The 15,623-nt window shown below is 37.8% G+C and overlaps 1 protein-coding gene across 1 annotated transcript in view; it reads right to left on the bottom strand.

Annotated features, from left to right (window-relative positions):
* Positions 1 to 15,623, bottom strand: part of LOC135078307 (uncharacterized) — a 118,421-nt gene that overhangs the window by 21,117 nt on the left and 81,681 nt on the right. The window contains exons 8-9 of the mRNA XM_063972906.1: positions 13,629 to 13,890; positions 5,188 to 5,368 (exon numbers count right to left, since the gene is read on the bottom strand). Coding sequence (XP_063828976.1) covers positions 5,188 to 5,368; positions 13,629 to 13,890 — 443 coding nt within the window. The remainder of the gene's footprint in view (positions 1 to 5,187; positions 5,369 to 13,628; positions 13,891 to 15,623) is intronic.

Raw genomic sequence — 15,623 nt, 5'->3', positions numbered from 1 at the left:
GTCGATTCGCAGATTTAATAAAATCTTTCCAGAATAAATGTATCAGGTACCTATAGCAATACTTAACTGAAAGTCGTATAGTTATTAGTCGTATTAGGTATTTGGTTTTGGCGAGCAATAATTCGTTAAATAGGTGGTATCTTTATCACTTTCATAAAAAGATAACTGCGTTATTAAAAAGAAATACTGTCATTAAAAATGTACCGGGCCAGACAGTAGGTATATTGTTGTAGTTTGTACCTCTTTATTAGATCGGAGGGTCGTAAACCAGCTACTGACAGAGAGGGTTGTCCTCCTACTGTTTTGTTAAGCAACAAAGTTGAGACTTCTTTAGCTGTATGTTTACTAAAGTTCAGAATACTTATCAATCCAAATACCTAAAGCCTGAAGTAAAGAGTGAAATAGCATCATTATTTTTAAAAGGTTATAAAGCTGGCTGTGACGTGTCGAACATATTTTTATATTAACGATCATTATAATACTTACATAATAGATTTTATTTGTATAGAGAACAATAGTATCTAGACAAACCTCAAGAGGATTTAAGACACTATTTAAATCAAAGATGTAACGGCTTAATAATGTAATAATAAAATAAATAAATAAATAAAAATTACTTCAGAGTACAGCAATATATTTAAATAAACATCTAAAAAATAGTGCTGAAGGCAGATTAGAATAGAATGATTGATGACTATAAAAATAAAATTGTCTTATTCGTAATTCTCAGTCGCTTTTTCGTCTATTTTCCAGAGTGGTTAGTGTTGTTTATTTTTACTGGCGAATGTTCCAGTACTAAACCAAAATAAAGTCTATGCCATATTTATTCTGATAAAGATGCGTCTAAAAGAATAACACCAGGGTGGGATGCCGTGCAAAATTAACCGTCCCGTCCACTACCGGTGGCGGTGGGTTTAAATAATGCAGCGCCCGCGTATTTATTTAGGGGCCCTTTATGTGGCCAGGACTTTACTTGGTCCCTTTATGATGGTCCGGTAAAATGAAAAAACACATTTTTAACGCTCGCTTATGGTAAATACTCGTATAATGAGACACGGTATTAAGGGGTAGGTTACAAAACTGGAAACTTACCTTACTATCCTGAATTTGTACAATGCTACAAATTCAGTATAGTGAGGTAATTTGTTAATGAACAACAGTGGAAAGTTTACGATATGGTACTAATGGTCCATTTAGTCTGTTATCACAGAATTAGGTAGAGCCAGGCCTGTTCATCTCCGCGAGTTTACATCGAAAACAAAACACGCACGATGGCCCACCTACAGGATACTATTCGACAAGGCCTCACATACGAGCGAACAATAAAAACACAGAATGTAATTTTTTAAGTTGCCTCAAGACACTGAGAGGTAAATAAGTAGTTAATATTATTCATGATAATTCATGCTAAATCATGTTTTTCCTCCGCCATTTTCCGCAGTTTGGCACCTCACGTCACATCATTTTACCGAAGTCAGCCCTATAGCTTCGGCGCAGTGCCGATCACTGACGTTTGTCAACAAAATGGTGCTTGACTCTTGAGACAGGCTAAATTACACCATATTGTTAATGACATTGAGCATAAAAAATTTTAAATACCTTCGCGAAGTAAAACTTCTGTACGAAGTAGGTACTTATTATTATTCTGTGGTAGAGCCGACATCAAAGTACCTGCTATTTAAAGATTTTGGTTGCAAAATACCACATTTACAAGTAATAAGGTGCTTGTATCAACGTCATTTTCATTGGGATTTTTCACACTAGCATGAGTCTAGCGTTTTTTCAGTTTTATTTCCATATCCATCCATCTATATTACTATGCTAGAGAATAAAAACTATCTACTAACCTTACAGTTGTAATGGCAATGCCAGATTTTGTATGGAAGGTGGCGTCTTTTTTTTTTCGCGCGGCCATCGACCAAACTTTGTTTTTTGATTACAAAATAGTGTAATAAACCAAACTTACTATGACATGTATACCTCTAAACTCAGTCTGAACTGAGTTACGAGCGTTAGAAGTTTGATGATTTACATACTAGATTTACTTTTTGCGCGCAAGTTTTGTAAGAAATTGCAACAAAATATTCCGCTATTTTTTTTTGTGCTGATTCTACTCCACACTGATGTCTGGAGCCTTTAATGGATGGTATTGTTTGTTTACACATACAGTGTCACTATTTTGTTGCAATTTCATACAAAACTTGCGTGCAAAAAGCAAATCTAGTATGTAAAATCATCAAACTTCTAATGCTCGTAACTCAGTTCAGACTGAGTTTAGAGGTATACATGTCGTGGTAAGTTTGGTTTATTACACTATTTTGTAATCAAAAAACAAGGTTTGGTCGGTGGCCGCGCGAAAAAAAAAGACGCCAATTTCCGGCATTGTCTTTTCAGATATTAAAGTGCATAAAAACACATATAATATCACTCGATTACAAAACAATTTGGTTAAATGCTGTTTTCGATAAAATACAATGTTTAATTAGCCATTTAAAATTTCAGAACGATATATCCATTAACGTACTCAAATAAATGTGTACAATTTGTGTAAAACAAGCAATAAAATAATAATTCGGTATCATTCACATTCGAAGCCAGCGGCTATGATTTCATAATGCTATCAAAAATATTCGGGCTGCGTAAATAACAGCAACACCAAACGTAATATCCGAGGTACGTGCTTGAAAATACGTTTTGTTTGCGTTGAAAACAATTTTAACTTCCATTCCATTTCCAGGGATTAATATGTGTATGTGTGAGCCACTCGCGGGCTGTATGAAATCCGACGTTTCACTGAATCCGCAATGTAAAGGACGGACAGGGCTCGAACAAAGTTGCGACTTACATCGTAGCTTATAAACGTACCTCCGACGGCTGCCTAATGAAAATAGGCAGTTCACTGGATCGAACAAACTTGGCCGTATCCACTACACTGGAAACTGAGTCGTATTTTGAGCTCGCAGAGTGTTTCGTTGCATTGGAGCTAATTTTATAGGCGCAGAGCGAAGAAAATGTATTCAGAATTTCGAACAGGCTTATAAACGTCTCGTCTACGTTTGTTGATCATTTTAACCGTGGAAATTTCAGCTAAGTTAACGTATTCGTGGATTTCCAGACGATGTGAGAATAGCTGACTGTCTGCCTTATTCGTGGATTATTATTTATTCAAAAGGCTAATTGTATTTCCAGTATTAAAGCACACTCTTGCAAGTGGTTATAGCCAACTTCAGTAATCACAACGTGTTGGTAATTTTGTTGTTCATATGCAATTTTGTTGGAAGCTTAGTAAATTTATAGTAAAAGCAATAGAAGTTCGCCCAAGTATCAAAGACGCTTGATCACAGTATTCTCAGCACCAAACACGATGCCAGCTAATATTTTAATACACTCCCATCACGGAGACGTGAAGAAGTAAGTTTCGTACAGGGTCGCCGTCTAACTTGTCATTAGTCCATTACCCTGATTACTCACTAGCGAGAGACAAGCCCCCTCCCCTCGGGAGGCTGCCTGCTAAAGTACTAACTCATCAATGTTGCACGTCCGTAAGCGGTGGCATCGTTTATTCGTAATTGGGAACTGAAAAAACAATCACGAACCCGGGAAAAGGTTTTGCTGCTAATTTACCTGCAAACTTAGGGCGGGCGCTCATTGGTCGTCTTGGTGACGATGAGTAGGTTGTTAGAGACTTGAGCAGTTGAGCATAGAGCAATCATTGCTTTTTATACTTCAACAGATGACACTTTGTTCAAAAAATTTGATTAAGAATAAAACCAATTAGTCACTTTAGCCTCATAGTTGCTTTCGCCCCGGATGACCTTGTTTAAAAGTTTTTCATACATAAAACATATTATTAAATTATTAGCGACACGTTTTTATCAATGTTATCGTAAACTTAAGGCAGTGTGTAGTTCGATTTCAAAAAGTCAATTATTTAGGTATGCAAATGGAATTTGAGGTTGCAGACAGCATCCACAGAATATTCCGAGCGTAAGTATTATGCATGTAGCTCATGTGTAAATTATTGTAAAACAAAGGAACGCAATGATTTGTTTTGCACTGAAAGTATCCGACGCGTGCGTGGACGCTGCCCACGTGATATGAGTGCCAAATACGTTGGTGTAATAATGAGGGGTATAACTCGTGAACTTCATGCACTCGATATCAGCGGCATAACCGACTAGCTTTTGCCACGGCTTTTCTCGCTGGGTCTTAAAATATTTCAGTAAAAATACATCAAAAAACGTTCAATACTTTTTGCGTGAAAAACAGTCATCCATCCATCCTCACAAATTTTCACATTTTATAATATGAATAGGATAGTATCCTGAGCGTATTACGGTCGCGTTTGAACCGCCAGTGTGCACTCAGCCTTAGTTAACTCCCGGCAGAATGCTAAATGAAGTAAGACGAGTTTCGCTTCTTTTTGCCCTGTTTGTTTTATTGTTGAAATAAGGTATTTGGATTTGGATGGTTGTGTCGTAGAATTCTTGAATAAGTAGGCACCAATTGCGCGGGGTGGTGGCTCCAATGTCGTAGAATTTAGGATAATGTATTTTCATTTATAATGACAGCTGAGGAGATTATAAAATTAGCCGGCTTCTAATTCGTATTATCCTTGGCAAGAGTAATTAAAATTATCTTTGTTACATGAAAATTCTTTGAGAATGCCTGCAAGCCGCAAGGGCAGAGAGGGTCATTTGAGACATTCCCTATTTTGTTCCTACTAAAATCTACGCCCATACTTATCCTTTTAGAAGCTCACACAATGTACGTACGTACATACATGTAATATGCTGTTATAACTCTTTTTCATTAGGGAGAATGACCTTTTCTTTCTTTCCTTTTTGGGGTGAACGTTCTACTGCTACGTAACTAGATGTGACCAAAATGTCTTCCGCGGTCATCCCGCCCAACATGGCGGGACCTATACATGAGGGAGATCTGTGGTCACCTCATAGGAACAGAGATTAACCAAAGGACCTCCACTGCTGTACAAAGGGTGTCCACAAACCCTCGACCTTCCTTAGAACGACTTTTCACTTGGCTGCCTACATTACATGTTTTTCGGTGGCCGCGTGGTCGCCATTCGAGGACTTTTCTGCCCGAACGACCATCAGTTCTCAATACTTAAAACTTTATTGCTTCCATAATATGTGCAGGAATAATGTAGAAGACGATTTTTTGTACCTGGTCTAACTTAAGCAGCTCCTCAGGCGTGTCAGGCAGCTGGCCCAGCATCAGAGGCGGGTTGATGTTGACCTCCTTGCCCAGGGAGCGCACCACCTCCTCCCGGTTGTACCGGTCGGCGAACACGCACGACGCGGGAATCAAACCGTGGACCGTGTAGCTTATCGCGCGGACGAGGATCCTGTAAAGAGGTTAAGGAGTCAGTAAAGTTCATAATTACGTTTCACATTAGGACGGTAAGACTAGGATTTTGTCAGATTATCTTGTCAACCTTTGTAAAAATATTTTCATTTTTAGACAGTTGCTGTAATCATACATCGTTATTTTTTCACTCATTAAATCATACATTGAATTTACTAAAGCAGGCACCGAAAATGAAAATAATTAAATATTATTAAGAAATGTGACAGAATCACAAGACAAAATATAGCGAAGGTCAATGCACCTACAATTTCTTGAGGGCCATATTGAAAAGTCTAACCCAGATTTTCCTTGACTTATGGTGATTGATGTTTTGCTGGTCGGGAGACAATGAAAATGGATTCCCCAAATGTATTATTCATAGAGCTTTCATTTGCGGTTACGTTGATATAAGACGATTGGTTAAATTTGTGATTAAAATAAGCCTAATGAAAATAATATCCCACCGAAACGAGTTTTGGTTTACATTTACTTTAGAATATCGAGTTTGTTAAGCGTTTAGGATGAAAGGGCCTGTTGGTATACAATAGCGCGGTCGGAATGTCAACAAACCCTAGAGTAAAGAAATTTCGCTGACCCAAGCGTTGGCAATGTTGGCAATGAAATTAGCCTAAAAGGCACCAGGTGTCCGAACAATAATCACTATAGAATGGATAGTTGACTAAAGTTAATGGAGTTAGCAAAATTTTAATTAGAAACTGATAGTTCTGGACACGAGAGCTCGAAGTTTGTTGTTTTAGAAGACCCTCGCAGAATTTCGGAATTCCTTCTTAACTAAATATTATTTTTTCTACTCGGATATTATTAAGAAATGTTATTATTATAGATTGTAGACTTCCTAATGATAATCACATACAAATTTGTGTTAAATTCAGCTAAGTTAGAGTAATGTTGTTTTAGTTCATGTACGTATGTTTGTCTTCCACTTAAACTGCAGAGAAAACACATATTCATAACACATACGAGAAGTGAGGAGAAGAGGAATGTATGTAATATGTGATTTACATAAAAGAAAATATTTGCTCTTAGTTATAATTAGTATTATAAGTTCAAAAATCCTGATAGATAAACACACAAGCAATTTCAATATAAGTTTGGCTTAAATCGACCCCTACTTTTGCCACGAAATAGATTTTAGGGAGGTGTTGGGTTGGTCCCTAAGGGCGAAACGGGCTTTCGGAGGTTTTTGTGATTATGTGTGGTGTGAAACGTATACATGATTAAAGTTAGTAGACCTTCCTTAAAAATATAGGCACGAACTACGAAGTTTCTGTAAGTTAATTCAACCCTTGCAAACTTAATTCCTTAGTGTCTTATGGCATATTTCTGACTAAGTACACTTGGATGGTGATTTTAATTAAATTCTATGACGAAACATGAAAATACCGTTCGGCGTTTAAGGTGAGACGCGAAAATCTTATTTCCATGTAAAAAAGGGCCATTTTAAAGGCATGTTTCGATTTTATACGGCGCCATTACCTCCTTTATCGGCCAGTTGCTCAACGTGGACGTAATTACAAAGACAGATACTTGAGGGCGCAGCAAAGAGGGCGACCTCTGATGGCTTTTTAAGGAAACATTTTTGCTATCTACCTTTTATTGTTAATGGCATATTGAAGCTAAAACGTGGTGCCCATAAAATTAAAAAGTACCACTTTTTGGTTTTTACAGATGTATTTTCAGTGAAAATTTACCTTAAAAAGCACCTTCATGTAAAAAGAAAGTCCATGTAGATTTAAGATTGCAAAAAGGGTCCTGAAGAAATTATAGTGTTGCTTCTACCGCAATCAATAAAGCAACCGGAACAAGGTCCACTTAAATTATCAAGCTATCTTTCTATTGATTACACTACCAAACTAACCAACTCTACCATCTGTTAATACGAATAGTAAAAGGGTATTTGCTCTTAATTTTCCCAGAGTTCCGGCAGATATAGCTTCATGATTCCAATTATTTGGACTTGAACGGGATCGATGGTAGTACGAATTGAAACTTCTCTTACAAATTTTAGGTGCGACTTAAAATCCTATTGTACGAGGGCGACGTCCCGTTATTTATTCATTATGTCTAATGTGAAGAAAGTGAGGCGCAGGGCGGTTTATAAGCCACATTAATATAAAACACGCGTGGCCCGGGATCTTACTTTTTGGGAATACACGGAACGTTTGCTTGGAATGGCTTTAGCGGGTATTTGAATAAAGTATGTTTGAGAAAGGGATGTTTCGGCGGCGATGATTTCGCGGAGAAAATAAGGGTTCGTGCGATTTTTATTTTATCGTGCGAATAGTAATGGCGCTGACAACACTCGACGGTAGCCATCATGCCCGCGAGGAGTGTTTGAGCACGCGTTATGATTAAATAGAATATGCACTTGATGCTGTCTTTTTTAACCAACTGTGGGGTGGAAACGTGCGGGAACCCATGTCACATACTGTTACTGTGCACTAAAAGGAGTTGTTGCGTGTGGATTCACCCCTAGAGGCTCTAGTGTAGCGTGAGGTCTCTGAAATGACAATTTTTTGGGTGGGATTCGAGGGTTTATTTCTAATTAGATTAATGTTTTGAATATTTACATCAATAAAGCTTATTCTATTCTTAATATATTTTGCAATAGGTAGCTATCTACCTGAGCTTAATTATATTAAATATTATGGTCAAGGAATGTCTATTTGAATAGTTATTATGGAAACGAAAAGGTCAATTCTACGATTGTTAAGTCTCATGTTACAATATCTAGTCAAATATTAAACGTTTATAGTACCTACATCAGCTAAGGGTTTAACGCTGTGTTTTTTTTAGACTTACACCAGATTTAATCAAGCCATTGATTTACATTACATACGTGTTCACTTCGTGTTCCAAACGTTCGAAGTTTCTGGAAATTCATCGTAAGGCTCACTGGGGTTACAGATTTACGGGTTTAGGGACAGGACAGGGGACAATAGTAGGGATCCCTTCCAGATAGATATATTTCTTGTTAATTTAGATGAAACCACTTCTGTGAGAGAGGAGTTGGGAGTTTAACGAGTGAGCGCGATATGGAGATGGTAAACATTTGGTTGGGATGTTCGTATCATACGTGTGTAGTTTGAACGTCTGTGTGTAGAGGTGTACCTATGTAATGTTAGCCCTCTAATTGGGGCTCATTATGCGAAAGTGGTAATTTCAAGTGGTTTATAAACCTGTCTGGGCAAATAAAGGCGGTTCAGGGATTACAACGTGGCCACGAAATTAGTGCGGTGGACGAATAATATGTATGTAAGTATACCTACAGCCCAATCCAACATAATAATAAAGCGAATTATTTAATTAAAAGAGACTTTGTGTTATGATTTTCAAATTAATATCCTTAAGTGCTTAGTAAAGTGCTAAAGACTGAGTGCTCTTAGGAAATGTAATAAAAATTGTATACCCCAATTGTATAAGTGTATCATGTAACTATATTTATTAACTCAAGTACAGCAATCTGTACCCAAATGTGAAAGAAGTACTCAAGTAGAATGTCTTTGTGTCTTCCAGTAGTTGTCACAAATATTTTCATACAAGAAAAAGTGTATTAAGATTAACTAACAGACATTCCCGAGAAACGAAATTCCATTATCGGTTATGAATGGGCATATCGAGTCGCACAAAGAAATCGATGGCGAATTCGTCGTGAATCTGCGAGCATAAGGTTAATGTGGCGCGGTCACGCTACATGGAAAGTCACCCTTTTGATTTGTTAAAGTAGAGGAAATACCAAGTATTGTACGTGTGGAGGAACTTTTGCGGCATTTTTTTGGGTTTTACCCGGTATTTTACTGTACTCGAGTGGCTAAGAAAGTTTTTATTTCCTTGAAAACTTGTAATCAGCTACTGATATAAGTAGGACATAATATTATGTATGAATCAATATTTTATGTGACAAGATCTAAATCAAACAAAAATACCGAAAAAGATGATGTTAGATGAACCTAAGCACTGTGAGAACATGACAATGTATAATTGTAATAGTGGTTTTGCAACAAAAACTAAGATAGTTTGACGTGTTTTTGTCTGCCCCTTTACAGCTAGAACAATAATTTCGTGGCATTAGGATCCACACAATAATGAAGCTTAGGTAGGAAGAGTACCTACTCTTCAGTTTTCGCATTTGGCGAGCGCTACCCGTTTTTTGGACCTATTTGCTTGGCAGTCTTCAAAGGTATTTTAATTAATTGAAATCCATTGGCCTTCTTCCATCTGATTCGAATGGTATTACGACTTTGTTATTTGAAGCACGTAATCCTTTCACTGCCCAGTAAATCTAGCAGGCTAAGTAAATGCCGTCAAAGGTTACATTTTATTGACACTTCACTTAAAAGTCTTTGGTCTCTTATTTCCAACTGGCTGCCCACGCGTTAATATGAGTAGCTAGTGCGTTGTTCAAAATATCTAAATTAGAATGATGCGTATGTCTAAAATAGTCCGTGGGCATTTTATACCTAAAATCTATCCAATAAAGTGCGAAACGTAAGGATAATTTTAATCTCAGACCTGTAACCAACGCGAAAGGTCAGAAACCTGATAAATTGAAAAATATTACAAGCACGCCATTAGTTCCGAAAACGGCGTGGAGATAGTTCTTTTTTATGAGACAAAAATCTGGAGTCATGCTTCGTCCGCGTGGTAACATTGTTAGGAAGGGGAATGTCGTTGTAAATCTTTTAGATATACCTGGTTCCACGATACCTTGCTCCGAGGGTTGGAGTAAGAATTGTTGTGCGTTCACGAAAATGATTTATAACTGGGGACGGCTGGAGCACCTACGCAGTAAGTATATGAGATGAAAACCTATTTAGATTATGGACTGGAAAAACTGGCATGAAACTGCGGTGGGACACGATATGCTACTGAACAGTACTTTATAGAAAGCCTTGTTCGATTTGATCTAAATAAGGTGAAACTGTGCTCAAAAACAACATGGAAATCTCATAAAAGTTGTGGAGTTGCTAAAGCACTACACATGACAGGAGTTTTTGTTGTGTGTGTTAAAATCGGCGCAGATATACAAAAGAAAAGAACACGTGTTTAGGAGCTCTTAAAAGTCACACAGTTCTCCTTTCCAGTTTTCAGTAGCTAAGTAAGTAAGTAAGTTCATGTAAGCGACATGTATTTTGTCTTAATAAGTAAAATAAAGATCTTTAAACTGAAGAGGTATTATAGAAAGTTGTGACACATTACTAGAGTTTGCAATCCGGATTATTCGAAATTCGAAAATATCTGAAAAATCGGATTTTGAGGCTATAAAAAAATCCGGATTTTGACTTTGAAATTCGGTTTTTTTACCCCAAAAATTCAAACTTAATCGGAAACTCATCGAGTTTGGGTTTGTTGGATTTATTTTTTCGAGCACTTAAGTGCTAGATGATGTTCAGGGTCCTGATGATGAAGTCAGGAGGTGGCCATAGGAACTCCTAAAAGAAACGGCAGAAACTTATCGAGTTTGAGTTCGTTGGATTCGTCTTCCCGAGTACTTTGGTCCTAAATAATACTTGGGCATAAACTAAAATAGTTACTAAACTGAGGGACATCACAGGGCAAATCCGAAAAAAATGGTGGAAGGCTTTCGGGAGTCTCACACCTTGTAGTACATTACACTAATTGAATTCTAGAGTTTACGATAGCACAGGGCCGTAGCTAGGGATTGGGGTTTTTAAACTTTGCGTAAAATAAAAATGAAATGGTGTTTGGGAAAAGGGTAATATTTTCAATGCGAATATGAAACGTCCTTTAGCGCAGTGTTGGTAAGAACCCATAAATAGACTGCATAAATATACTTAACATCAAATAAACCGCACCTTCCGCGACGCGAACTTTAACAATTTTCTTCTGACACAATCATGGTTCCCCAACAATATTGGTGTTATTTGAAAGCCCAATAAATATCCTTAAAGAAAAACACATTCAATTTCTTAATAAATGATTAACATATACCATAAATGTGACTTGAAAAAATACCTCACTTTGGGCCCACCTATGGGATCAATTAGACCAATTTTTATGGTTATAAAACCAAATAATGATCTCACGTGTCCTCTTTAACAGATGGATAGCGATTAATCCCAACTTAACAGTTTTATAGCCATAAAAGTTGGCTCTAGCGTAACTACCTATTTTTTGAAGCAGTGACTCTGGATCCTTCTAAAGACACATTTTTGGGGTAAAAACCTTTCCTTTAATGAAATGAAGGTAAGAATTAGGCTTTTAAATGGTGCCAATATCGGTGGGAAGTGGGGAAGCATACGTTTGAAAATGCTTATCGCGGGAGGTGCGATTTATTTGATGTCGAGTGTATTAACATGGAAATCGAGAGCCATTGGTAAGCCTATGCGCAGACCTTCGACTTTTAGTTGGCCGATAGTTGGGCCCGATTTTAATTTGTATGAAGAATCGGCCGAAACTAAATCGGTGTAGTGTGCGCACTCTCATACATGTCCATACTAATTAACCTATTCAACTATAAGCCAACTAAAAGTCGGTAGTCTGCGACTAGGCTAAGAGTTTTTAAAACTAACTGGCTGAACAATCAATTTCCTTTCTGTTAGATAGTTAGCCACCTCCGCTGTCGTTGTTATAAAGCTAGCAAGCGATCAAAGCATTGCAACTTTCTATTGAGCTCAAGGATCAAGCCACTGTCCCGATACGGCCCTGGTCACTCGGGTCGGCCGGCAAACGGGCTGAGGTCACACCCACTGGCCAGGTAATTATGGCACCGGCAAACATTTTACACAGGCCATTCCGTTTTACAATACCTTGCTATTTTTAATTAAACTGCACCCCTTGACTGAGAGCGTTGCATAAGCAAGTCTGCTTGAATAAGCAAATTACAAAGGGGATTAACTGAGAGGCGTAGATGATTTTTTTACATTTACTAGGTACGAGTACCTAGATGAAACGGTTAGAATGATTGTTAAAACGATTTGAATTTTCAACCGACTTCAAAAAAAGGAGGAGGTTCTCAATTCGACCCGTATGTTTTTTTTTTCTATGTTTGTTACGCGATAATATTTTGAAGCCATTTCAGAGCCAATAAAAAGTATTTTAACCTATCGGACAAAAGCTCAAATTCATTGATTGTCATAATGTATGTATATCCCACCCAAACATTTTTCACTGTGAAAATCTCATGTTCCTAGAGCTAAGTTTACATTCCCTTACTCTAACATCATAGTCAAAATTCATGATAGATTTTTTAGTTCATTTCAAAAGAAATCTTCCAAGCTATTTAACTTTTCCTATTTTCATTCTTTCAACGCTCTATTTTGCTATCGCTTGCAGAAATGATCAAATCATAGTTCCTATTTATTTGTCACACCCTCAATCGATTGCAAGATTGGCCACAAAGTCCTTTCCGAATGACGGCATTATCCCCGATTTTTATATTTTTTATTGTTCTCAATAATATTAGCAAAATCAAAGGCAACAGTATTTTTCAGACTTGTAAGAATTCATTGAGCGAGATTAATATTTTTTACATAGATTGCTTTGATAAACGATTTCTAGAACGCAGCTTATGAAGTGCTTCCATAATACGCCGTTATTGACGGCGGACCGTTTGGTAACTGAGTCAAAGTGCTCTCAGTATTGGCGACTTACCTTCAGGAATTTCATATTTTGCCCGGCGCTTATTCGCTGAACGTCAGAATAATGCACGTTTAATATTCTATTTAATTAAATTCTCTCAATTAAATTCCGCTCCAGACTGTTTCCGAGATGAGATTCGGTACATTCCAGCAGTCAATAGTCAAATGCTTGAACGTCTCATTAATTTAGTTACCGGTCTCGACGCTGTATCGGTTTGAGACGGGAGCGTTACCTCCACTTTAATTAATGTTGTGGTAAATCCACGGAATTCAAACTACAATTTGGTGATTGTCTGTAAATTGAGTCAATTAATTCATTAGTGCACTTGCTATGTAAATCTCTATAGCGGGAAAGTAGTATTCATTACTAGCTATTGTCATAGTTTCAAGAGCCTCGGGTATTTATTACGTATGGCTAATTGGGAATGAGTGGTAACTCGTATGGTTTTACTTACCTAGGGGTTCCGACTTCCCAACTTACGCTAGTGGTAGCTCAATTACACGCAGACAGGTTTTGTGCCATGTTTGTCCTACTTGATTAGCTAATGAATACCACGTTGAGGAAAAAGGAGATTTTGTTTACTCAAGAACAACGGAATCAAGGAAAAATTTGAAGCATTAGTTATGGTTACATACCTGAATTGATCTCTAGCATTGAGCGTTTCTTGTTTGATGGACAGGATCACAGGCCCGAGATCCTCGTCGTTGGTAAAGTAATTCCAATGTTCTGTGCCGTAGAAGTACTTTTCGTATGTCTCTTGCTCCACGGAGGTGAGCTCGAAGCCGCCCGAGCGCTCCCATTGCTCTTCTATCGCGGTCTTCTTCTTGGGCGTGCTGCCGCCGTTGTCGCTGCTGTCTTCAGCTGCTTCGTCCAGAGATCCTGATCTGCGATGACGGTCTGCAGACAAGGGAAAAAATTTAACCGATTTGTTCTAAGAACTTTTAAATGCTAGAGTTTACAGAGGTCCTCATAGTCTTTTTAAGCCTGAACTAGGTTAATGCCTGTGTTTTAGGAGAGGAAAGACCACAAGTATTATGATGCCGTATTAAGTTTTTGTCCCGACAGAGACTTTGTTTTGGTAGCATGTTTTTAATTAGTTACACCAGCCAGATTAAATTACTACACACACGATATAAAAATGAAGTAACCAGCAAAAATGTGATCAAGTCAAATGCCTTCTCAATCAAAGTGGAGTGGTCAAAATTGTGTACGTGACTCAGAATTTCCTTAGATGTTAAAAATGTACATCCCGAGTGCTTCTTGTGCAAGTAACAGTGTAATACCAACGTACACTCAAAGTTGCATTACACCAGATGCACGCTGCATTTGATCACCGTACATAATCAAATAACTTCTCTCCCCTTATACGTGACCTGAAAGTCCTCGGAGTTTCGCGTGAACTTATAAATAAAGAAGTTCGCGTCATAAAACAGTGGGTCGTCTGCGGCCCTGACGAGACGGGAATACCGGCGTTATTTCATGCGATGGCAGAATAATAATAATTTTTAATTCGCGCCCCGGAGCCTAATCCGATTACCAGACTATGCAGGGTGGGATAATGCGGCGATATTGTAAACAATAAGCCGCTGTTCTCAGCTTTTGCCACGAGTTAGATTGAGAATAATAATTTTGTATATCAGGTTTTTAATTACCTTATTCCTGTTAATCTCTATAATGGGATCGCGAAACTTTTCTCAAACAGTTTAGTCATTCTCCATGGGATAAAAGGGCACTGCACAATAACTGAGCAAAAGATATCTTACCTACCTATGTATAGATAGCGAGAGAGAAAACATACAGAGGAAATTCTTACAGACTTGATTATGTAATTTAAACGATAGGCAGGAATTTGACCACAATCTCACCTGGTGTTAAGTGGAATGCAGTCTAGGATGGTAATATCACTCTCGCCTTCCAAGCATCTAGTAAGAATTGAACCCATATTCTGTTCTGTCTAAGAACAAAGTTTCCGCCTGGGAATATAAGTCTCGTCGGCTATCAAAACAAAAAACGGCTGCTCGCATAAAAAGGGAGACGCGATGACGGAATACAATATTCATCGTATAATCGAATAAACACGACACAAGTCATACAGGATACAGGGGCGTTATCTCCTGCGCAGTCCCGTGTCGGCTGTCGGCGCCTGACATCGGCTTACCTCGTCGCTTACACTCCACTACACGCAGCCGAATTTAATTTCATTTGGAGTTGGGAAACGTTCCTTCCTTACGTCATTGTGAGTTTGGATGTACATTATTTTTGTTTTAATATTCAAAAAGCGTATTACTGTTTTTTTTTCTCAAAATATATGATGGAATTCAGTCTCATTGAAAGCATTAAGTACTCGTAGGTATATGAGTATCAAGTTAATTAATTCCTTTTTACCTTGCTATAGCTAGTCAGATTTCGGGAGCGGGGTGGAAGCTTTTTAAAAAGGATTATATTTAATTAAACTAAGTGATCACGTCCTCGCCGAGTTGGAGGCGATTTAATAATGATTTAATATTGTGGCCGATCGCAGTCGTCCAGTACGGTGTTTACAATTTAGTTCTGCTGACACATCTCTTATGTGAATAACAATTCTACGAATGCTTACACTGTAGAGCGGAAAGTGATGACTTATCTTGTTT

This window comes from Ostrinia nubilalis, chromosome 14, assembly GCF_963855985.1.
Source record: "Ostrinia nubilalis chromosome 14, ilOstNubi1.1, whole genome shotgun sequence".
Lineage (NCBI taxonomy): Eukaryota > Metazoa > Arthropoda > Insecta > Lepidoptera > Crambidae > Ostrinia > Ostrinia nubilalis.
The sequence above is the reverse complement of the archived record's forward strand: the minus strand, read 5'-3'. Positions and strand labels throughout refer to the sequence as shown.